At 41.0% G+C, this 24,454-nt stretch overlaps 1 protein-coding gene across 4 annotated transcripts in view; it reads right to left on the bottom strand.

Annotated features, from left to right (window-relative positions):
- The window catches only part of Dync2i1 (dynein 2 intermediate chain 1), a 77,733-nt gene that overhangs the window by 16,896 nt on the left and 36,383 nt on the right, over positions 1–24,454 (bottom strand). For all 4 annotated transcript variants that reach the window (XM_090333617.1, XM_090333618.1, XM_090333619.1 and 1 more), the window contains 7 exons: positions 23,509–23,586; positions 22,016–22,235; positions 16,904–17,006; positions 12,644–12,773; positions 7,306–7,417; positions 6,412–6,500; positions 2,625–2,754 (listed from right to left, as the gene is read on the bottom strand). In XM_090333617.1, the coding sequence (XP_090189743.1) occupies positions 2,625–2,754; positions 6,412–6,500; positions 7,306–7,417; positions 12,644–12,773; positions 16,904–17,006; positions 22,016–22,235; positions 23,509–23,586 (862 nt within the window). The remainder of the gene's footprint in view (positions 1–2,624; positions 2,755–6,411; positions 6,501–7,305; positions 7,418–12,643; positions 12,774–16,903; positions 17,007–22,015; positions 22,236–23,508; positions 23,587–24,454) is intronic.

Genomic DNA, 24,454 nt, shown 5'->3' with positions numbered 1-24,454 from the left:
TCAAGCCCAGGACTGGCAAAAAGAACAACAACAACAACAACAACAAACAAACAAACAAACAAAACCTGTGCCAATGCTGGCCTTGCAGTCTGGCTACAGTACAATCCTTCAAATGTGGTGCAGTGTAGCACAGCATCTCATGCTTCTTGTCTACCAGCTCATCACTCAAAGACCTGGGTCACTGAGTGTGTGTATGGGAGTCAGGAAGACACTGGAAATGACCCCAGTTCTTTTGCCTCCACTGCTGTCAGGACTCTCAGTCCTCTTTAGAACATCCCTCAGAACACTGTAGAGCAAATTGTTCTGCTCTAGTACTAGGCAAAGAACTCCACAGCCAAATTCCAACACTATTGGCAGAACTGCTCTGTCCTGGAGCTCCCACAAGTCAGCAGAACTGCTCATAGGCATGAAGACACAAAGGGTGTAAGAGTCAAAGAAGAATCATAGAACTGGGGCCAAGGCAGAGGTGAAGAGAGAGAATGTATACATCTGACATGAGCCATTCACAAGCCACCCACATGTGCATACATGTCCATGTGCACACACACACACACACACACACACACACACACACACACACACACACACACACACACACACACACTGGCCCACATCCACATCTGGGCGGGCACAACTTCCCTCCCAGTCACTCTATAATCACCTCCAGCTACCAAGTCAAGCTCAGAACTCTCCCCCTGCAGACCCTAGGCTCTCCTCCGCAGGCACAGAACCATGCCAGTGGAATCCTTTGGGGCTCACTAGCAATTTGCCATTTTCACTGGGCTCCTAGTCATGTGACTTGAGTGCTGGCTCATAAGCATGGCCATTCGCCCCCAAATTCCATGGTCCTTACTGGCACTTTTCCAGAGAGTGGCAACTTTTAGGGACACACAGAACAGACTGGTGATCCACAACTGCCCTCATCTGCTATAGCCTCTTGGCTCTGTGAGATGAAGGACTGCCTCACTTCCACAGGAAGTATCCCAGTTTCTTCCCAGTCACTGTCGCCTCTCCCCTGTTTTTCACTCACAGTGAGTCTTTTACTATCTCCACTTTTTTTCTTTTCTTTTCTGGTCTAGGGGCTTGAACTCAGGGCCTGGGTTCTGACTCTGGGCTTCTCTGTGCTCAAGGCTAGTGTTCTACCACTTGAGCCAAAGCTCTACTTCCAGCTTTTTCTGAGTAGTTTATTGGCTTTAAGAGTCTCATAGACTTTCTTGCCTGGGCTGGCTTCGAACCATGATCCTCAGATTTCAGCCTCCTAATGAGTAGCTAGGACTACAGGTATGAGCCACCAGCACCTGGCTTATCTTCTCTTTTCTCCTTGGAACCCCTTCCTAAGATACCTTTTACATGTTTCGTCAGCTTATGGTCCATCTGACCCAATAAAAGACAGGTTCTATGGAGGCATGCCTCCTGTCTACTCAATTCACTGCTGAGCCTGGGTCCCTACTAAAACCACTGGGTAAATGCATACAATGCACATGCCAATAGGAATGAGGAGATTCGGTGTAGGCTGATGTACCACTACATCATAGAACTGACACACCAGTGAGTTGAAATCTTAAGTTCATAAAAGTGAAATGACCTACTCAAATAAAAAAACATAAGAACACAAAGGCTTCCATGACTTTCACATCCAGAAAATGCTTTAAGGTCAAATATACATTAATGTTTAATGAAAGATTCTGCATATATGTAATTGATTTTTATCGATGGTCACCATTCTACATTACTCCTTCAGAAAAATCATCTTTTTCTTTTCTTCTTTGTGCACTGGAGTATGGGAATGTGGATATAAAGGATAGCACTCTGCCAGATGAGCCATAGCTCCATTTTTGGCTTTTGAGTGGTTAGAGATAGGAGACTCACAGATTTTCCTGCTCAGGCGGACTCTGAAATGCAACCCTCAAATCTTAGCCTCCTAAGTAGCTAGGGTTACAGTTGTAAGCCACTGGAACCCCAAGAATGTGAAGATTTTTTTAGAAACATGAACACTGAGTGCCATCTTGGTTAATGTTAAAGGACAAAAGAATGTATATAAGTAAAGTTCTAAACAGCAGGCAGAACAAGGAAATGTCTAGCATAGGTAGCAATGAGACTCAAGTTTACAGCCTAGTCTCTCAAAGAAAATCCCACTGCTTGGCTTACCTCCGTTTCTGTCACCGCTTCACATAAACTAGGGCCACACTGCCACAAGCCACATCACTGGCCACTTTTGAAAGGTAAAGCTATTAGATAAAGAAATTTACAACTTATCTTCCAAATACAGTTTGTTTAAACTGATATAAATACTTCCCTAGGGTTATACCCTGTGTTTGCTAATACATGCTTCATTTGTTAGCCTGTTACGTTCTGTAACCACATCAGCTTAAAAATGTTAAATGTTGGCCCGGAGCACAGCCTAGTGGTAGAGTGCTTGCCTAGTATGCACGATGCCCTGGGTTTGGATGCTCGGTACCACATACACAGAAAAAGCTGGACGTGGTGCTGTAGCTCATGATTCTTTTTCTGATTATGTACAATAAACTATATCATTTTAAGATAAAATGTAATATTGAAGATTATTTCCACTTGCATGTTTAACAATTTGATTTAAGACTTCATGAAGGAAACGCTTTTCTTACTTTGAAGGAATAACAGGTCAGTGTTCAACTGACAGGAGCTGTCACTGACATGTGGGGAATTGTCTTCAGCTGTGAGCTGCCAGCTGGGTTTGGCTGCCAAACGGTCTTCTTCAAGTAAAACAGCAACCACCTTTCAAAAACAAATGAGTAGTCTTTTAACAAGGCATTTATATTTTCTAAAAAGATTACCTTTTCATGATACTGATTTCTGCAAATGCTTGGCCCTAACACATAATAATGATAATAACAAAAGCCTTCTCATATTGTTTTCTATATAATAATGGAAACTACAAAAGGTTAACTTTAAATGCGACATGATGACCATTATTTCAGTATCTACATTGTTGTTTTTTCACTAAATGCACTGCTAAAAAATGCACTGTGGATTACATAGCCAACCAATAAAAAATAAATTAGGCAACCACCACCTCTTTCTGGTATTTTGACAACAAGGTTCTAACAAGGTTACCTGAGGAACCGAGGGGTGGGGGAGAGGATCTGAGACTGCAGGAAGGATGCTAGGAAGTGTACAATGTGTACTGAGATCCAGCAGGACTGATGCAAGGCCAACAGGGAAGAACTAAGGACAGCTGAGAAGCTGGAGACAGAAGAACTAACAGGAACTGGTGTGAGGAAGACGGGAAGTTTTAGGAAGAACTGGCAGGCTCTCTATGAGGAAATAGGGAATTTTTTTTTTTTTTACAAATTTACTAATTTGTTATGAGGAAGAAATGTTTAGTAAAATGTGCAAAAGTCAGGAATGTTTACTGAAAACGAATGGAATTTGTGGGAGGAAAAGAAAGTATTAATTGAGAATTGACAGGACTGGCTTTAGAAAGTGGGAATTTTAGGGAGAACTAACAAATCTGGAATGATATCTGAAAGGAAATACTGGGGCCGGGAGTGTGACCTAACGGTAGAGTGCTCGCCTAGCATGTACAAAGACCGGGGTTCTATTCCTTGGTATCACATATATAGAAAAGGCTGTATGTGGTGCTGTGGCTCGAGTGGTAGAGCTCTAGCCTTAAGAAAGCCCAACCAGAGTGCTCAGGCCCTGAGTTCAAGTTCCAGAACCGGCAAAAAAAAAAAAACCAAACAAGATAGGAAGAGCAATTGAGAACAACTGACATGATGGTTGTGAGTTAATAATCAATCTACAGTGTGAACCAAAAGGACTGGTGTGAGTGAGTAAGGAGTGCTTGAAGAGATGGAAAAGAATGAGTTGTAGTGAGACCTGGCAGGACTGTGTTTTTGTTTTTGTTGGTTGTGGGACTTGAACTCTGTCCCTGGGCTCTTCAGCTCAAGGCTACCACCCTACCCCTTGAGCTACAGTGCTACTTCCGGTTTCTAGTGATTAACTGGAAATAAGAGAGTCTCATGGGACTTCAGTGCCCAGGCTGGTGTTGAACTGCGATCCTTAGATCTCAGCCTCCTGAGTAGCCAGGATTACAGGCCTGAGCCACCATGCCTGGCAAAACTGTTTTTCTAAAAACAAAACAAAAACCTAGTAGATTCAGGGGAGAATTTAAACTGTAATTTTTTAGAGAGGCTAACGTAATGTTCAAGATAATGCTGAGGGGAGAGGGAAATGCAGCCAGAAGCTCAATGCATCTCCTCCACAATGAAGAAGAGTGAGGGAGGGGCTAGTTAGGGGGTGGTTGAGAATGTTGAAAGCAGCGACAATGATCAAGACCCATCATATTCATGCACTGCTTTGCTGAATGACAACTCTTTTGCATAACTAGTTACACGAAAATATCTTCTTTATTTGATTTTTTATTGTCAAGGTAATGCATAGAGGGGCTACAGTTACATTCGCCAGATAGTAGGTGCATTACTTCTCCCACATTGATACCCCTTCTCATGTTTTTGTCCCCATGTCCCTCCTCCCATCCCTTCCCAATCATCTTGTTTTTCCCCCTTCCTTTTCCTAGTTCAGATAAACAAATAAACGTGTATACAAAATACCAGGTAACAAAGTCAGATACCGTAACAATATGAGATTAACCAAAGGGCAAAAAACAGAAGATAAATAACATAGTACATTAAGAACAACAATCACACAAGATAAAGCCCTTGTTTCCATATCCTAGAGAACCTTTCATTTAGTCTCATTCTATATGACCTTATGTATCCAGGTTTTACGCTAAACAAAAATATCTTTAAAAATATTTTCTACAGGGGCCGGGAGTTTGGTCCAGAGGTAGCATGCTTGCCTAGCATACACGAAGGCCCCGGTTCGATTCCTTGGTACCACATACATAGAAAAAAGCTGGAAGTGGTGATGAGGCTCAAGTGGTAGAGCTCTAGCCTTGAGAAAGTCCAAGGACAGTGCTCAGGCCCTGAGCTCAAGCCCAGGACTGGCAAAAAAAAAATAAATAAATAAATTAAAAAATATATATATATATTTATTTCACATTGTTTTTTTTAATTCAGATTAAATGTAAAAATACAATTCATATTAAATTTAGAATGCTTTATCAAGAAAACATTAGATCATACTGACGATGTAATGTCATCGTTCTCTAACTTCCACAAATTTGGGAATTAGAAAATAAAAAATATAAAATATATTTTCAATAATTCAAAATGGAAAAAAGGGGGGTCAGGAGTTTGGCCTAGTGGTAATAGTGCTTGCCTGGCATACAAGAAGACCTGGGTCTGATTCTTTGTTACCACAAACATAGAAAAGCCAGGGGTAGTAGTACTGTGGCTCAAGTGGCAGAGTACTAGCCTTGAGCTGAAGAGCTCAGGGACAGTGTCCAGGTCTAGAGTTCAAGCCCATGACTGGGGGAAAAAAGTCATGTCAAGTTTAATGAAGGTTTGGAGCCTCAGATCACCAACACTAACATATTTATACCAACCATGATGGCTGGCTTAAGCTAAATCAACATGTGAACAATGATATTATGCCACCATTTATTTCTGTTCTATTTTAATGCTGAGCTCATATGGTAATTGTTTTGAGACTGGGCTGGGAGCATGGCTCAAGTGGCAGAGTGCCTATCTAATATTTACATGATTCATTACACACAAAAAAAGAAACTGCGAGCCGGGAGTTTGGCCTAGTGGTAGAGTGCCTGCCTACCATGCACAAAGGCCCGGGTTCAATTCCTCGGTACCACATACATAGAAAAAGTGGAACTGTGACTCAAGTGGTAGAGCTCTAGCCTTGAGAAAGTCCAAGGACAGGGCTCAGGCCCTGAGCTCAAGCCCAGGACTGGCAAAAAAAGAAGAAAGAAACTGTGAGACAACTAAGGACTTTTGAACCCTGACTTTTAATAACTTCTTCTAGAGACCTTCTTCTTTTACAGATTTACACTAAAATATATAGGGGAGAAGTGATGATTGGGATGGGGTTACACCACTTCATTGTGTAGATCACCACCCATGAAAGGCCAGGTGAGACCACTGCCCCAGGAGGTACTGACTACTGAAGGGTGAGGGCCTCCTCATATGTGGTCCCCTTATCTTTGTATGCATTTTGAAATGTCCACGATCCATTTGTAAAATTATGTTCTTATCCTATTCACATACCTTAGGTTTATGCTTGCTTTGCCAACTCAGTATGTTTAAGTTATTTTATAGCTCTTTTCAAATGTAAGAAATTACATTTATCCAGTGTTACTTTGTATACAGGGCTCAATGAATGTACGACTGATAATTTGTAAGAAAATACATGAAAAAGGCTGATTCTCATTTATGAGTACTGTAAAGGGGTCCAAAGACTCGACGCAGGATGAGCCGTAAGGGTTTACACGGGGGATGATCACGTAACGGAATGTACCTGACATGCTGCCCGGAGAAAACCAGATAACCTAGGAGTATCAATCTTCAGTACAATGGCTGCATCAGAGAGGTCTCTGTCGCTACTACCTAAAAACACAGGTTAAATTAAATCAGTAAAGCTGGCTCAAAATAATCATGTCATTCATATACTAGAGTTCAAATAGGTGCTATAAATATTAAGAGCCTGAAAGGAAACATCAGAATACATTTCATTATATTCTGTAGATCTTTTAATGATTCCCCCCCAAAATGCATATTATTCTATATAAATCTGTAAGCTAAATCTTATGTAAATGTCTTAAGGAAGGAAGTCAAAGGAATCACTGTATTGTGCAAGTAAGTGTTACTCTCAGGTGCACAGACCACGCATCCCTTTATGAAGGTTGGCACATGTATCACTGAGGGTCTCCAACACTCCAGGTGAAGAATGTTCAGCTGTGCTACTGACACACGTGAGGAAAGGGAGTAACATCCAGGCAGTTTCTCAAGAAAGACAAAACCAGCCTGCAAAGCATTTAACATTATACAGTCACAGATTACTTAGTAGAAACATGGGACCTCTAGCCTGTATTGATGAAGTACACTGGCAAACTGCACTTAAGAAAGAGGAATTGCTCTGATGAGGACAGAGCACTGTGTGTTCCACAAGTGTCCAGTGTGAGGCGGCTGCTTCCAGAACACAACTGTTCCCTCTGCACTTACAAATCCTATCTAGGGCAGGTTTAATTCTCTTGTACTTCAGAAGCTGTCATCTTTGTTAGCAAAAGCCAATGAATTTCCATAAAGAAACACAAGGTTATTTCCACAGTCTTGTATCAACAACCACACCAAAGAGAAACACATGAGAAGGAACAAGAAACAAAACAACTGCTATTAAACACAGCAGTGTTACCTCCTGAGACAAGGGCACTTTCTCCTGGGTGCTGAGTCCACACTTCTCTTGTGTCTATGTCTTCAGTCTGAATATCTCTTTCAACATTATCTTCGTTATACTGAACATAGGCCTTAAAAACAAAGATATGCTGGCATTAACATTTGGCCAGAACTTCAGAATCACTGACATTACTGAAAAAAATAATAATTGCAGGGAATGCATGATTCCTGGGTTCAACTCCTTGGTACCACACACAAAGAAAAAAGCCAGAAGTGGTGCTATGGCACTAGCCTTGGGAAAGTCTAAAGACAGTCAGTGCCCACACCCTTAGTTCAAGCCCCAGAATGGGCCACGACACATAATTACAACATTTTTACAAGTTAACAAAGTTTTAACATTTCAAGTCTAGCATAGCAGTCTATTTACTTGTGTTGAAAATAAGTATCTTGGGACCAGAAGCAAAGCCTAGTGGTAGAGTGCTTGCCTAGCATGCATGAAGCCCTGGGTTTGATTCCTCAGCATGACATACTCAGAAAAACCCGGAAGTGATGCTATGGCTCAAATGGCAGAGCACTAGCCTTGAGAAAAAAGTGTCCAACGACAGTGCCCAGGCTCTGAGTTCAAGCCCTAGGACTGGCCAAAAAAAAAAAAGTATCTTTGCCAAGTACCAGTGGCTCACATCTGTAATCTGTAATCCAAGCTACTCGGGATGAATGAGAAAGTCAAATGGGGACAAATATAGCCAGAATATTCAATATACACACATGGTAACATATATGGATACATGTGATAGCATGTGTGGGAGACAAAATATTCACTGCAAACATGTGACAGCATATGTGAGACTCATTAACCAGAATACTCACTGCAACATGTGATAGTATATGTATACACACTGATAGCATAATGTGCAAATGGGTGCACATGTGATAACATATGTGGAAACTACTGACCAGAATACTCAGTGCACAAATGAGATGGCATATATGAATATGTGCGTGTGTGGGAAACAAGCAGAAGTCAGTACACACATGGGGTGACATGTGGGAAACATGAAAGGAGTCTGAGGGAAAGGGCAGAAAAGGGTGGGGAAGAATGATGGGAAAAGATACTGGACATCACGACTGACACTAAAGACATTCAGGCCATTATTAATAAGTGCTTCCAGGCCTATCTTCAAAGAAACAGGAAAATTTAGTAGAAATGGATGATTTCTTAAATATACATAGGCTACCCACATTGAACCAAGAAGAGATAAGTCAACTGAACAAACCCATTTCATGCAATGAGATAGCAGAAGCTATTATGTCAACCAAAAAGGTCCCAGGTCCAGACACTTTCACTACAGAGTTCTGCAAGACTTTTAAAGATGACTATACTCTTGAAACACTTCCAAGAAACAAAAGCAGAAGGGGCCATACCTAACTCATTTTATGAAGCTAATACCACAATCATCCCCAAACCAGGGACAGACCCACCAAAAAAAGAGAATTACAGACCAGTCTCTCTAATGAACACAAACATAAAGCTCAATAAAATACTAGCCAACAGAATCCAGAAACAAATTTTAAAAATTAGACACTATGGGGGCCAGGAGTATAGTCTACTGGTAGAGTGCTTGCTTAGCATGCACAAAGACCCAGTCTGATTCCTCAGTACTACATACATAGAAAAAAGCTTAAAGTGCTACTAAGGCTCAAGTGGTAGAGCTCTAGCCTTGAGAAAGTCCAAGGACAGTGCTCAGGCTCTGAGCTCAAGCCCAGGAGTGGCAAAAAAAAAAAAAGAAAAAAAAGAGTTTCTGCACAGACAAAGGCATAGCTACTTAAGTAGAAAGATAGCCAACTAAGTGGGAAAAGGCATTTCTGAATAATACATCAGACAAATGCTTAATATCTAATATCTACAAGGAACTCAAGAAACTAATCCCCCCCCCAAACCCAACAAACCAATCACTAAATGGGCAAGGGAACTAAAGAGAGACTTATCAAAAGAAGAGGTTAAAATATAACAGGAAAACATATGAGAAAATGTTCATCATTTATGGTCATAAAAGAGATGCAAATAAAAACAACCCTAAGATACCTAAAATACCACCTTACCCCAATCAGAATGGCCAATATTCTGAACTCAGACAATGACAAATGCTGGCCAGGTTGTGGAGAAAGAGGAACCCTACTGCACTGCTGGTGGGAATGCAAACTAGTGCAGCCACTGTGGAAGGAAGTTTGGAGGTTTCTTAAAGAACTGAAAATAGACCTTCCCTGTCGGGGTCCTTCTTCCCCGGTCCCTCTCTAGTAGGAGGGACAGGGGTGGGGGGGAACACGCGCCAACCAGGATAAGCCATGAGAGGGAAGGGCCCACTGACCTCCCGCACTCAGTCTTCCTTCCCTGGAGCACAGAGACGCCATGCAGCTTCATCAAATCAGGAAAATTCTGTCCTCTCTCTCTCCTCTCTCCTCCCTCTCCCTCCCCCTCCCCCCCCTCTCTCTCCCCTAAATCCCTCCTCCTTATATTCGGTGCTGTAGCCTATCAGCACAACAGGTGGGCAGGACAAAGAGATCGATGTGTTTACCCCTACTACAGGTCTCAGCAGAAAGTTATTAGACATGGCGTTTCTCGGCCCCCAACACTTCCCTATGACCCAGCCATACCACTCCTAGACATCTACCCTGAAAATCATGATCCAGGATATGATAAAAACATCTGCTCAGCCATGTTCATCTCTGTACTATTCACAATAGCCAGGCGATGGAAGCAACCCAGATGCCCTACTCAGATGAATGGATACAAAAAATGTGATATATACACACACAACACACACACACACACACACACACACACACACACACAATCGAATTCTACATAGCCAACAGACAAGATAAAATAATGGTATTTGCTGGGAAGTGAATGAAACTAGAGTGAATCATGTTGAATGAGATAAGACCAAAGAACAAAAAGCGCATGGTCTTCTTGATATGTGGATATTAGATCCAAACAGTTCAAGAGTGATGACTCAGTATTTGAGTACCTGAGGTAATGGACAATATAAACATAACTACATAGACATAAAAATCTATGATGGTATATACACTCTACAGACATAATGTTATATTATATAGATTGATATGTATCTATGACATACAAACCCTCAGCTTAATTTTAATTATGTTCTAAAAGCTGTGTGCAAGTGATTACATATAGATTCCCTTTTTGAATACTTGTTTGTTAAACATGACATTTGAAATATGGTGTAAAAATCAGTGTTAAGAAAATCTTTAAAAAAAAACAAACACTGGACACCTGAATAGACACATTATATCATAACCCCTTGGTGTAACTTTCTAAGTTTGGAAAACATAAAAATATATAAAATAAATTAAACAAATTCATAGAAACAAAAATCCTAGTTACTCAGGAGCCTGAAACTTAGAGGACTGCAGTCCTCTTTTTTTTTTTTTTTTTTTTTTTGGCCAGTCGTGGGCTTGAGCTCAGGGCCTGAGCACTGTCCTTGGACTTTCTCAAGGCTAGAGCTCTACCACTTGAGCCTCAGCACCACTTCTGGCTTTTTTCTATGTATGTGGTACCGAGGAATCGAACCCGGGTCTTCTTGCATGCTAGGCAAGCACTTTAACCACTAGGCCAAACTCCCAGCCCCAGGACTGCAGTCCTCATACGCAGAAAAGTTCTCAAGACTTCATCTTCAATTAACCAATAAAACGTAAACTAGAAGTGTGGCTCAAGAGGTAAAGTATTAGCTATGGTAAGCAAGTTGAGCAAAAGCACAAGACAGTTAAAGCCCTACTACCAGTATATTCAATCAGTCAAGGATCCTATAGATTACTTGTATGTCAAGTATTTAATAAATTAAATCTAAGTTCAAAAAAGTGTTTCCAAAAATATCACAGTAAACAATTTAGTTTAATTTGAAGACTATATATAGCCCACATGTAAAGTATACATACTAAGTTTGCAAAACCCTAATTTTTGCATTAAACAAGATGTGTTGTGCTCTCAAACTGACATGGTGAATTGAACTCCTTTAGATAACTACTTAAGGATAATAAATAAATAATATAAAAAGAAGCTACGTATACTCAAGAGGCTGAGATCTGAGGAACACAGTTTGAAGGCACCCCAGACAAGCAAGTCTATGAGATTCTATCTCCAGTTAACCTGAAAAAAGGACAGAAGTAGAGCCAGAGTTCAAATGGTACATAACTAGTTATAAGAAAATAAGCTCAGGGACAGGATCTAGACCCTGAGTTCAAACCTGAGTACAAGCGAGCACAGGCGTGCACACACACGCGCACACACACACACACACACACGCACACTACTACTTCAGTAAAGACCATTTTGTCACTGTTAGCCTTAAGGTGAGGAAAATTAGGGAAGAAGCTAATCTACTCAAGGTCAGTACAAATCTGCTGCAAAACTAGAAACTCAACATCTTCATCTTTATGCTGTGACCTTTCTCTTATCAAAAATACTGCACATAGAGTATGTCAAACAGATAATATGAATGTTGATACATATCAGAATATGTAAGAAAAATGGCAAATACAATGTTTGATTTCACAAACCTTAAATTGTAAAGTAGGCTATTTCCTAAATAATTAAGACTAAAATACTACTGGAAAGAAAAAAATGGTGTGGCGTGGATTGTAGTAACTCTGGAAATAACGCTTAGTGTAAGTCACGCTGGCAGGATTTATGTAGAAAACAGGCAGACTGGAGATAGAGGGAGGAGGAACAGTATAAGTTAAGACAGCAGAGGAGCCTGGCATGCAGACAAGAGTGAAAGGCCTCAGAGATGATGAGATATTCAAGTGAATCCAGATTAGGGAAAACACAAGTATTACACACTTTGAGATCACTGCACTGTAAGAGTTTTCTAAAGACAAGTATGGTTGTATATACTCACCCAAAATCCAAGACCAAAACAATACTTGGCATTCTATCTCACTTTAAGTAAAGCATTTGTACTATGTGACAGTGTATGTACTAAAGGCTAGAAATGTTCCTGCATCCATGCCTTTTTTATTGCCTGCTCCTCAATGCTTCAGGACATCTGGAGAGGTCATATTCACATTATCTCCTTAGTTAATGAATGCCATGTGGTGAAAGGTACCCTTTCTCCTTCAAACTGCACCCTTTACATACCACCCCAAAATTTTAACATTCTTTATGTTGTTGGTCTTGGGACTTGAACTCTGGGCCTGCGTGTTGTTCCTGAGCTCTTCAGCTCAAGGCTATTGCCCTACCCCAAAATTCTAACATTCTTAACAGACACAGAAGGCAATGCAAGCGTTCACCTCACTTGCATTTTGTTACTTAGTCAACACGTTGTACTAACCTGCTTGGTATTTTTTTTCCCAAAGTTTCTGATATACATATCATATTCATTTACTGGAGGCAAATCCAAGAGGGAGAAAGTGAATGAAAAATCTAAGTCAATAAGCCGGAGTAGTTTTGTACTTCTTGTCCTTTAAAATAAATTGGAAAGAAAGTTACATTGCACAATGTATACAAGGAAGCATGGGGGGGGGGGAATGCAGAAGGAAGGAATAATCTTAGCATTTGATATACGTAACTGTCAAAAGACTTACCTTTCATTTCAGTGTGTGCCTGCAGTATTTAATAGTTTGAAATGACTAAGTAGGAGCTGTTCAGTGACTATGAAAAGGACAGACCTGCACTGATAGGTGATGTGGTGTTTTTTACTCCATTCAGGGCACCTGAACCTCAACATCAAATGTGATAGGCTGAAGATGTGGCTTAGTGGCAGGGCACAAGCCGAGAGTCAACTCTCAGCAACACATAAAAAAATATGAAAATCTTTTTACTTTTGATTCTCCTTTGACTCATGGTTTGATTTAAAAAGTAAAATGTTTAATTTCATAACTTTGAGAGATTTTCTAATTTTCTTTTATTAGCTCTTAGCTTAACTCCATTATGGTCAGACAATATACTCTACCATTTCAATCCCAAGTTCACAACCTGTGATCTTTTTGGTAACTGTTCTATGTACATTTGGAAAAAAAACGATGATTCCACTTGGTGGCTATAATTTTTTAAGTATGATAGGTACAGTTTTTGACTAGCTTGTTTATATATTATATAGCTTCATTAAATTTATATTTTATATAATTCCATTAAATTTCTATCACTTACAAAGAGAAGTGAACTAAAAAATCTTGAACTGTGAATATCTGTAGTTCCATCTCAAAAAACACTACAGGATACACAGAATAAGAGGGTTAAACTGACCCCTTTCTTAATATGAAATTACACCTAATAATTTTATTTTCATGTTTGTGTAATGTTTATGGCAATGAACTTTGGACTTTGACAATTCTTCAAAACTGAATTCTATCCTTGTGCTAGTTAGTCTTGACTCTCAATGTGATCGGGCTGAGAAACACAGATTTGTGAAACCCACCTCCAGGAATATCTATGGGGGCCTTTTCAAAGACGAATTACCTGCCTTGAGTATGAGTGACATTACCAGTTTGTTGGGAGCTCTGATGTACTGAAAGGGGAGAAAGAAGAAGCTTGCTGGCACAGGCCTGCCTCCTGACCACCATCAGGTGAGCTACTCTGCTCTCCCTTGTCCTCCTACCATGATGAATGCAAACTCAATGGTTTCCTCAGATACTTAACACATAATAAAATCTGATAAACCCAAGAAATAGACACCAGAGAACTGAGACAGTGGATGTGACTACCAGGTGATGCGGTTCAGAGCCTTTTGGAACTGGTTTGTGGGGAGTTTGGAAACATTTGGGAGTTGAGGGATAGAAGTCCTAAAATGTATTAAGCAGAGCTGAATGAATGGTGCTGGTACCACCTGGAATACCATAGGCTGTCAGGATGGTGGAGTAAAGCCTCCGTTTAGGAGTTTTCTAAAAAAAAAAAAAGACTTTAATTGGGGATTCGACTAGAGCCAATTCACATTATACTTTCACAAAGAACTTGTCTACATTTTGCCCATGGCTTGAGACTCTGTAGAAGGCCGAATCGCAAAGTAATGAAGCTTGCAGAGAATTGCAGGGCACCCCAGAATGCAGCTGTGGCATGTTTATTGATGGCTGATTTTCACCAAGTTTGACAACAAGAATATAAGCAAAAAGTAGAGCAGAAAGGTTCAAATTGGTAGTCTGCCCAGAAAAGAAGCACATGTAAAGTTGGGACAAGGAAAGCATTACTAAAAAGATTAGAAACATTAAAAAGAAGCCAAGTGCTGAATAAATAAGAAAGATATTTCAAGGATCTATCCTTCTTTCCCTCCCCCCCCCCTTTTTTTGGCCAGTCCAGGCACTTAAATGCAGGGCTTTTAACTTTTTTTGCTCAAGCCTAGTGCAAAGCTGGTTAACTGGAAATAAAAATCTCATAGACTTTTCCTGCTTGGGCTAGCTCTGAACTACGACCCTCAGATTTCAGCCTCATGAAGATAGTCTTACAGATGTGAAGCACTTACAGACTTGAATCACTCTTCCTTAAGAAGAGAACATGAGGTTCACATAGGGACAGGGCTACCTATAAGTGTTTCCTGCAATCATCCATCCAGGTACTCAGAGGATGCTACAGCCTGATGCAAGTTTTTCAGGCAAACTACAAATACAAGAGTTACCAGGTCAGTGAGGCTCTCATCAGGGAAGCTAGGCAATATATGACAAAGTCTGTTCCCCTGGGGCTGACCCTAGAAGGGTCAAACGTGTGAAGCTGTGAGGGTGAAGCCTAAGATGCAATGGAACCCTGGGATATAGAGAGGCCAGGAACACAGAATGTCTACTAAGGAAAGCCACAGGCAGCAGGGATGGCCAGTCTAAGATAAAGGACACTTGGGCTACTGGAAAGGCTGCAGAGTTAGGACTGCCCAAGCCCTTGGGAGCTCACACCATGATGACCCAGATGGTAGGGGGTTTCATCTTCTCCCTATTGGGTTTTAGTCTTTCTTTGGTCTCACTCCTCTTTTCCATGCCGTTACTCCCTTTTGGAATGGAATGGACTACTCTGAACGAGTACATCTATATATAACTTCGAGGGTATAAGGGTTCGTCTTGAGTAGTAAGCCTCTGAACTCGGACTTTTGCACAATGTTGAAACTGTTAAGACCTTAGAAACTCTTGAAGATGGAGTAAGTGGGTTATTTTATTTTATTTTTGCCATTCCTGGGGCTTGGATTCACGGCCTGAGCACTGTGGGTTTTCTCAAGGCTAGAGCTCTACCACTTGAGCCACAGCACCACTTCCAGATTTTCTATGTATGAGGTACTTAGGAATCAAATCCGGGTCTTTGTGCATGTCAGGCAAGCACTCTACCACTAGGCCAAACTCCCAGGCCCAACTAAGTGCACTTTTGTGGTAAAATGGATATGGGCTTTTGGGGGTCATGGATGGGATACAATGACTTAAGGAATGGTGTCAAGCCCACAGTGTGGACTTAAAAGGATTTATCTTGATCTTCAAATACACTGGATTATCAAGTACCTATCAGATCAGCAAAGCACACCTCTAGGGTGTGACCCTGAGGGATTCTTCAGGGAAGATTCAGTCTACATATGGATGGCATGTCCCATAGACTGGAGGCTCATAAGTGCAGTAATTCTCTGGTGATCAACATGAGGTAAGCTATACATCATAATGGCCTGAGATCTCTAAAACTAGGAACCACTTAAATTGTACAGCTATTTTTTTTAACACAGCAACAATAAATATAACATGATCATTCAAAAAATGTTGACTCTGAGCCTTTCTCCTTATCTGCAAAACAGGGCTGTGTGAAGATCTGGGACAACACAGGTAAAGAGCATTACCAGAGCTAGGCGCAAGGTGGCTCACGCCTATAATCCTAGCTACTCAGGAGGCTTTGGAGCCTGGGCACAGAAGAACCTAAAAACTCTTATCTCTAGAAAACAGGAAGTGGGGCTTGGGCTTGGCTCAAAGGTAGGGAAGTAGCCTTGAGCTGAAGAGCTTGGGGACAGTGCCTAGGCCCAGTTCAAGCCCCATGACCCACAGAGAGAGAGAGAGAGAGAGAGAGAGAGAGAGAGAGAGAGAGAGAGAGAGAGAGAGAGAGAGAGAGAGAGAGAGAGAGAGATGCCTTGATAGCATGTAATAAAAGTAAGCACACAACACATGCTGGCACTTGTGCTCCTTGGTCACTGCCTGTCTTCAGTTCAGTGCCTCAGCTGAAAAGAAAGACGAGGTAATAATACTTTGAGATACAATGTGAGCTAGAATCACACTGTTGAGTGGATTTCTGGCCACCAGATTTGTAAACATTTGAATGTATTCTAGGCTCAGCCAAAACTCGTCATGGATGTCCAAGGATGAATCTTCAACAGTACTATGAATTTACCACAGATATTAGACAGCAAGCACTCAGTACTATAGCTGAACTATAAGCAGAATATGGGAACACACAGAGAACTTTAATGCAAATAAAAATATACCTAAATTGTCAACAGTAGAAATAAAATGGATAGCTTTATTTTGGAAAGCAGGTTGAAGAAAGGATCACGAAAAGGATGACTAGTTCTGAGGATGATCCTTAGTAATACCCCATACACATACACCCCAACAATCAACCATGGCAAAGTGTCCACTATACCTACTTTTGTTTAAGAGCCTGACTCCGACTCTTTTGACGATATGAGGCTGTTGCGAAATCCACAAAAATTCCACAAACAGGGGTTCTGGAAGGGGAATTGTTTGTATCTGTACAGAAAGGAAAGCTATTTTGTGACAATGAAATATTTCTTCCAATTCACTAAGAACTAAAATTAAGATTAAAACAATTAGAAACATAACACTCATATTCATGTCTTTTTTCCCTGACAACAATGATAAATAACAACAATAAACAACCCTTGTATTTGAAAGTTCTGTTCTTGAAGACTTTATCTAGAACTCCAAACAAGGCAAGATTTACTGATTGTCTATTGTATGTGCCAATCACACTACTAAGAATCTTAGAAATAGTTAAGGATGTAGGATGCAGGCTTTGGCACCCACCTTACACAACCTGAAAAAAAAAAAAACACTCGTTTAATGTGGTTTCTCTTTTTGAGATTTCAACTTCCTGCAGTCAATTTAAGTGGAAACTTCCAAGAATAAATGAATCTTAGGTTTTAACTGCATGCTGTTTTGAGAAACATGGTGACATCCCCCTGTCCTCTTAAGAGACGAACATCCCTCTGTTCAGCATATACTGTCCTTATATGCTACCCAACCTTAGTAAGTTTCTTTTTTCTTTTCTTCTTCTTTTTTTTTTTTTTTTTTTGCCAGTCCTGGGCTTGAGCTCAGGGCCTGAGCACTGTCCTTGGACTTTCTCAAGGCTGGAGCTCTACCACTTGAGCTACAGCACCACTTCTGGCTTTTTTCTATGTATGTGGTACCGAGGAATCGAACCTGGGTCTTCATGCATGCTAGGCAAGCACTTTAACCACTAGGCCAAACTCCTGGCCCTCTTTTTTCTTTTCTTTCTTTCTTTCTTTCTTTCTTTCTTTCTTTCTTTCTTTCTTTCTTTCTTTCTTTTTTTTTGTGGGTCATAGGGCTTGAACTTGGTCTGGGCACAGTCTCTGTACTCTGCAGCTCAAGGCTACCGCCCTACACCTGGGCCTGGGTGCTGTCCCTAAGCTCTTCAGCTCAAGGCTACTACCCTACCCTTAAGCCAAACCCCACTTCCTCATTTTCAGGAAGTTAATCTAGAGGTTAACCAGAGATAAGAGTCTCAGGTCCTTTTTTTCCCAGGCTGGCAATGAACCTTGATCCTCAGATCTCAGCCTGCTGAGTAGCCTGCTGAGCCATCTGGCCCTCAGTTTCTAGATAATTGTCTTGATATCATAGTGCTGCCAAAGAGAAGCCATCAAGTTTTTCCCTCAAGGGCAAAGGTTAAATTTTCAATTTTAAGGTAAGTTAAAACCCATATGCTGAGATTGACATAATCTATGGCAAAACAAATCTTCTAGCCACATCACTGTGAGGAACATGGACATTGATGCCACCTCTGCTGCTGCACCCCAAGCTGCCAGCTACAGGCAGAGTGGGTGACCAAGGCTGGCTGACGGACAGGCATTAACATGGTCCGCAGAAGACATGAACAGAAAACGGGTTCAGTAATTTGCTGTACCACAAAGCACTGAGCCAATGAAGACTTCTGCAAGGGGTTCTCTGACACGCAGGGTGCCAAACCACAAATAGTCACACAGCCTTAGGGGCAGGCTCGGACTAAAAATGTAAGCATTGCCAAGAGGCTGTCTGCAGAAGCAGCAGCTGCTGCTGCAGTTAAAGCCACTGGCATAGCTGGTTGACGGGGAAGGAGGCTATCGAAAGCACTGGAGCCAGGCTCCTGGAGGAAGCCTGATGGAAACGACACTCCTTACAGTACCAAGGAGGCTCCATGCAGATCGTGGAAGGGCCGAGAATCTGGCACAGGGTGGAAGCCCTTGGTCACATGATAAGCCAGATGTAGGCAGAGTGAGGAACCACATGCTCACAGAAACAAGTCACCTGTGTCCTGGCAACACACTCAGGGGGTGTGGGTGACAGCCACCTGCCTGGCAGGATGGATGATTACACTGATCCTTCATTCAGAAGTGAAGAAAGACATGGAGGAGGGGATGTGGGCATTCACGTTTCATTAATAATATACAATGCACCCAACAGTCCTTAATCCGTTGACTATGAAAATGAAAATGCCAAGGTCAGTGGATGCAGGTTGGTCAAGTCTAGATAGATCCTCAGGAGGCTGAAATCTGAGGATCGAGGTTCAAAGACAGCCTGAGCAGGAAAAGCCATGAGATTCTTATCTCTAACGAACCCCCAGAAAACCAGAAGTGGTGCTGTGGCTCAAAGTGGTAGATTGCTAGCCTTGAGTGAAAAAGCTCAGGGAAAGTACCCAGGCCCTGAGTTCAACGCCCCCCCCGCCCCCAAAATAGCCAAGGTCCTGTTTACGTAGGACCTCACATACACCTGCCAGGGACGATCATATCCACTTGATAACAGAAGCTATCTGCTTTTACAGTGACATGTCTGGGCCCTAATCTACGACGTGGTGCTGGAGAATCACTCCAGGCTGCTGGTAGAGAAACCAGGAATGCCCATCAAAGCTTCAATGGAAGAGTTACATCCGATACTGTGGGAAGGGCTTATGGAGAGAAGTCAGCCAAAGGTTCTAAAAGCTTTCTGGGACTCATCAGGAGTCTGGAAAGAAATTAGCTAGTAGAACAAACTGATAGAAGAGGGTCATCAACACATTACAAAGTGGAAGAAATTAGAGAAGTCTATTGAAAGTATAAACAAATGAGAAATTAGAACAATTTTCTAAGTCACCTATAGGGAAGATAAAGAAGAAATGTGGATATGACCAAAATTGGCATTTTACACTGTACAGATATGGAAAGACAAAGCTATAGAATGTGATCCTCATGTAAAATGCAGCACTAAAATCATTCCATAGTCACCTTTGCAGCAAGACTTTAATAATGGGTTAAAAAAAAGAGAGAGAGAGATCACAACTTCCAATTGTAATCTTCTTCCACAAGGTCTCTGCAGAAGACATCTTTACCGTTACACGAGGCGCCACGCTACTGACACTGTAGGCCCCAATGGACATCCTCACAGATCCACGTGCAGGCCCCCCAAGGCAGATGGCCATTCTCCAGCATATCAGGAGGTGGACAGCAGCCAAACACTAAGTCAGAGTGCATGTCATTCACTTCACTTCATTTATCAGGCAAATTTTGCTACAGAAGATTGCTGCAGTTAGTCTTTTATATCAGCTCTTGTATTCTCTCTTTGTGCCTACTACAAACTTGATCACTGGTATGGGTGTGGAGGTGAAAACGTACTACATACCACTGTTACTACCCCTGGCATCCACTGGGGGTCCTAGAAATCATGTCCCTCCAAATAAGAAGAGACTACGGTACTCCACAGTAAGGAAATGGGACATATGTACAAAACAGCTAAAACGAAAGCTAAGTATAAATTAACACTGAATTGATGACTTACCCTATCAACGAGCACAAATGAAGATGAATGTGAGCATGAGCTTTATCAGAAGACTTTATAAAACTTCCAAAGATATGACAATATTAATTCATTACTGGGATGACAGGAAAGACACATGTTCCAATAAGCAACTCAATTTTCCACTTCTCTAAGCAGTCCTCTGGCTTCCTGTTTGTACTTATTCACATATTTATTTTATTATAAATGTATTTCAATTGTAGCAATCTGTCTTCTTACTTGTTTTTGACATGTATATTTGAACTTAGCATCTTATAGTTTTATAAAATTTTCAGAGCTCTTTTTCAACACTTTTTCATTTAATCCTACAACCAAGGCGAGTGGTGTGGAGGGTATGATTCTGAAGGCCATGTGGGATGGGTGAGAAGGCCTAGGCCAAGGCCACACACTGCACACAACTTGCTCTGTGGCAGGAAAAGTACTTTCAGGTTCTCCGTGTCACAACTTCTATGATTCAGAACATAATGCAGACTGGAGGAAGTCCTGTTCATGAACATTTATGTTCTGGCATACTTACGTTGACATCAAAGCACCTCACACAGACTTCAGAGACTCACTTTAAAGTGAGAAAATTGGCAGCCACCTTTAAACTCACAGAATTAAGATACAAATGCAGACACTCCTGGGGTATAGCCGACATATCTCTATTGGGGCCAGCACTCAGGAAATGCTCAACTGCTGACAGGAGTGAGAGATCTGCCCTTGGAACCACATGAGCATTTTCAAGCAACATGGAGCATCTGAGTACACTGCAAACAGTTACTTATCACTGTTCAACAACTATGGCCTGTAATTCCTCTATTATGGGAATCACAGCTCAAAACCACCAAGCAAAACTTAACCAACTTTTTTTTTTTTTTGCCAGTCCGGGGGCTTGAACTCAGGGCCTGGGCACTGTCCTAGAGCACTTTTATTCAAAACTAGCACTCAGCCACTTGAGTCACAGAACCACTTCTGGCTTTTTCTGTGTATGTGATACTGAGGAATCATACTCAGGGCTTTGTGCATGCTAGGCACAGGGGTTCACAGCTATAATCTTATCTACATAGGAGATATAGGTAGGAGAATCTCAGTTAGAGTCAGCCCTGAGCAATAAAGTCAAAGAAGATCCCTCCTGAAAAATCTAAAGTAAACAAGGGCTGGAGGTATAGCTCAAATGCTAGAGTGCTTGTCTAGCAAGTACAGGGCCCTGAGTTTAAACCCCAATGCTGAGAAGAACAATATTACTTAGCTAGTTATCTATTTCTCTGAGAAAGGACAGGACATGAGGTTTATAAGCCTAGGATGTAGCACAAAAAAATAAACACTTTGCAACCAACTACCAGCAGTCACAGACAATATTGCTTGAACTTGGTGTGTGCATGGTATACTTGTAAATACTATGCTTATTTATAGTTAGTAACAACTCAAAGGTCTTACCCTTTGGTTGAATTAATGAACTTACTGTGGCTATAAGTGAGAGAGCACTAGTTTTGAGCTGAAGAGCTCAGGGACAGTGCCCAGGCCCTAAATCCAGGCCCCATGACTAACAAACAAAACAAACTGATCCTACTAGGCACAACTCCTCCCCATGAGTGGCTTACAGAAGTTAGATACATAGGGCCTGGTGTTACCAGACGCACAGTGTTCTCAGTTACCTACCCACCTGTGTAGGACTCAGCTCATCAGCTTTTGTACACCATTGTCTCACGTACCTGCCCGGGACTGCTTTTCACACTCCATTCGACTATGCTTTGGAAAACGTTTTGAAGACAGCTCACCAATCCTTTCATTTTCTGCATTGATGGCTTTTTGAATTTCTTGTATTTCCCTTTTCTGGGCTAGAGGAAGTTCTTCACTTTTTTCTTGTGAGTCAGGATCATAACTGCTCTCATCATCATCTCCATCACAAACTTCAAAGTCATCCTCATAATCCTACGGTGATAATGATTTAGGCATTCTTTACCACAAATGCGTTAGGTAACACTTAAGAACCGAACATTTCACTGCATCATCTGAACTGGCAAAGTCCTTCCTGTTGCCATGAAAGTTCACTGATTTTAATGTTACTAAATTATAAATGTGTAAATATCACTGCATTTGTCTCTCTAAAAATGAAACATACAATACAGAGCCAGGTAGACTAACCATGTGTGGACATTTGTGCTAAGAGTGTGAAAGAGCATATCTACTTATGGTTACATAAATAAATATCCACATACATGCATGCCTGAGTGCCCAGCACCTAAAAGCAAGTTAAATTGTAGTCATTTAACTGAATCATGTTGGTCAGCTTTAATGAAAATACGACAAGCTTTTTTTATTTTTTTGTGGGTCTTAGGGTTTGAACTCAGCCTGGGTGCTATCCCTGAGCTCTTCAGCTCAAGGCTACCACTTCTAGTTTTCTAGAGGTTAATAGGAGATTAAGAGTCTCAGGTTCTTTTGTGCTGGGCTGGCTTTGAATCTTGATACTCAGATCTCAGCCTCCTGAGTAATTAAGATTACAGGCATGAGCCAACACACCAAGCTGGCAAGCTTTCAACCAAACTTTATCCGGTATGAACTATTAAGAATAATAAACAGAAAAATGGTTATTAAACTACTATATATAAGCTGATTTTTTCACATATTTTTATTGTAATTAATAGAAGGGTTACATTACATTCGCCAGATAGAAGGTGCATTACTTTACATACAATGATACCCTTTCTCATGTCTTGGTTATAAGCTTATTTTTAAGAATTACTGTTGGGGCCAGGAGCGTAGCCTAGTGTACTCTAGTGATAGAGTGCTTGCCTAGCATTCACAAAGCCCTGGGTTCAATTCCTCAGTATCACATACACAGAAAAAGCCAGAAATGATACTGTGACTCAAATGGTAGAATGGTAGTCTTGAGCTGAAGAGCTCAGGGGCAGTACCCAGGCCAGAATTCAAGGCCCATGACTCACCCCCCCCCGCACACACACCAAAAAAAAAAAAAAAAAAGAAAGAAGAAAGAAAGAAAGAACAAAAGAAAGAAAGAAAAGAAAAGAAAGAAAAGGGAAAGCCAGAAGTGGTACTGTGGCACAAGTGGCAGAGTACTAGCCTTAAGCAAAAAGTGTCCAAAGACAGTGCCCACGGTCTGAGTTCAAGGACCAGAACTGGTAAAAAAACAAACAAACAAAAAAAAACCCCAAACATTACTGAGAAAAACAACTTTTATACATACTTCAAAATCATCTTCAAAATTGGTTGAAATTTCATCAGGGCCAGCACTCTGTAAATCACTGCCCTCCTTTTCAATTTCCTGGAAACATAAACAGGAAACAAAAAATTCAATCATAAACTTAAATATTTCAAAAAGGTTAGAAATAGGTATATTTTCTGAGATTCATTTGATATTACTAAGTTTAAAATGTATTCCTAAAAGTAACATCCTTGTAATAATATACTCTGACATTTCAAAATGCTAAAAGGATATTGAAAGTTTCACCATAAACCAATGAATAACACATGCATCAAACATACGGTATCACATTAATATATACAAGTTGTATACTTTTAAGTATGAGTTTAAAAACTAAATCTAAGGGCTGAAGTCATGGCTGAGGTGGTATAGCACTTGCCAAGCAGGCATAAGGCTCTGAGTTTAAACCCCAGTACTGTCAATACTACTACTTTTAAAAAAAAAAAAAAAAAAAATTTTTTTTTTTGCCAGTCCTGGGCTTGAGCTCAGGGCCTGAGCACTGTCCTTGGACTTTCTCAAGGCTAGAGCTCTGCCACTTGAGCCTCAGCACTAGTTCTGGCCTTTTTTCTATGGCTGTGGTACTGAGGAATCAAACCCTGGTCTTCATGCATGCTAGGCAAGCACTCTACCACTAGGCCAAAATCCCGGCCCAATACTACTACTTTTTAATTATCAAAAAAAAAAAAAAAAAAAAAAAAAGAAAAGAAAAGAAATTGAAGGTGGATGCTGATAGCTCATGCCTGTAATTCTAGCTACTCAGGAAGCTGAGATCTAAGGATTATGGTTTTAAGCCAGAGTGGGCAAAAAAGTGTGTGAGATTCTTATCTCCAGCAAATTACTCAGAAAAAAAGTTTGAAGTGGTTCTGTGACTAAAGTGGTAGAATGCCAGCCTTGAGCAAAAGTTCATAAACAGCATCCAAGCCCTGAG

The sequence above is a fragment of the Megascapheus bottae genome, chromosome 5, assembly GCF_031878675.1.
Source record: "Megascapheus bottae isolate mThoBot1 chromosome 5, mThoBot2.hap1, whole genome shotgun sequence".
NCBI lineage: Eukaryota > Metazoa > Chordata > Mammalia > Rodentia > Geomyidae > Megascapheus > Megascapheus bottae.
This window is presented reverse-complemented; position numbering and strand designations above follow the sequence as displayed.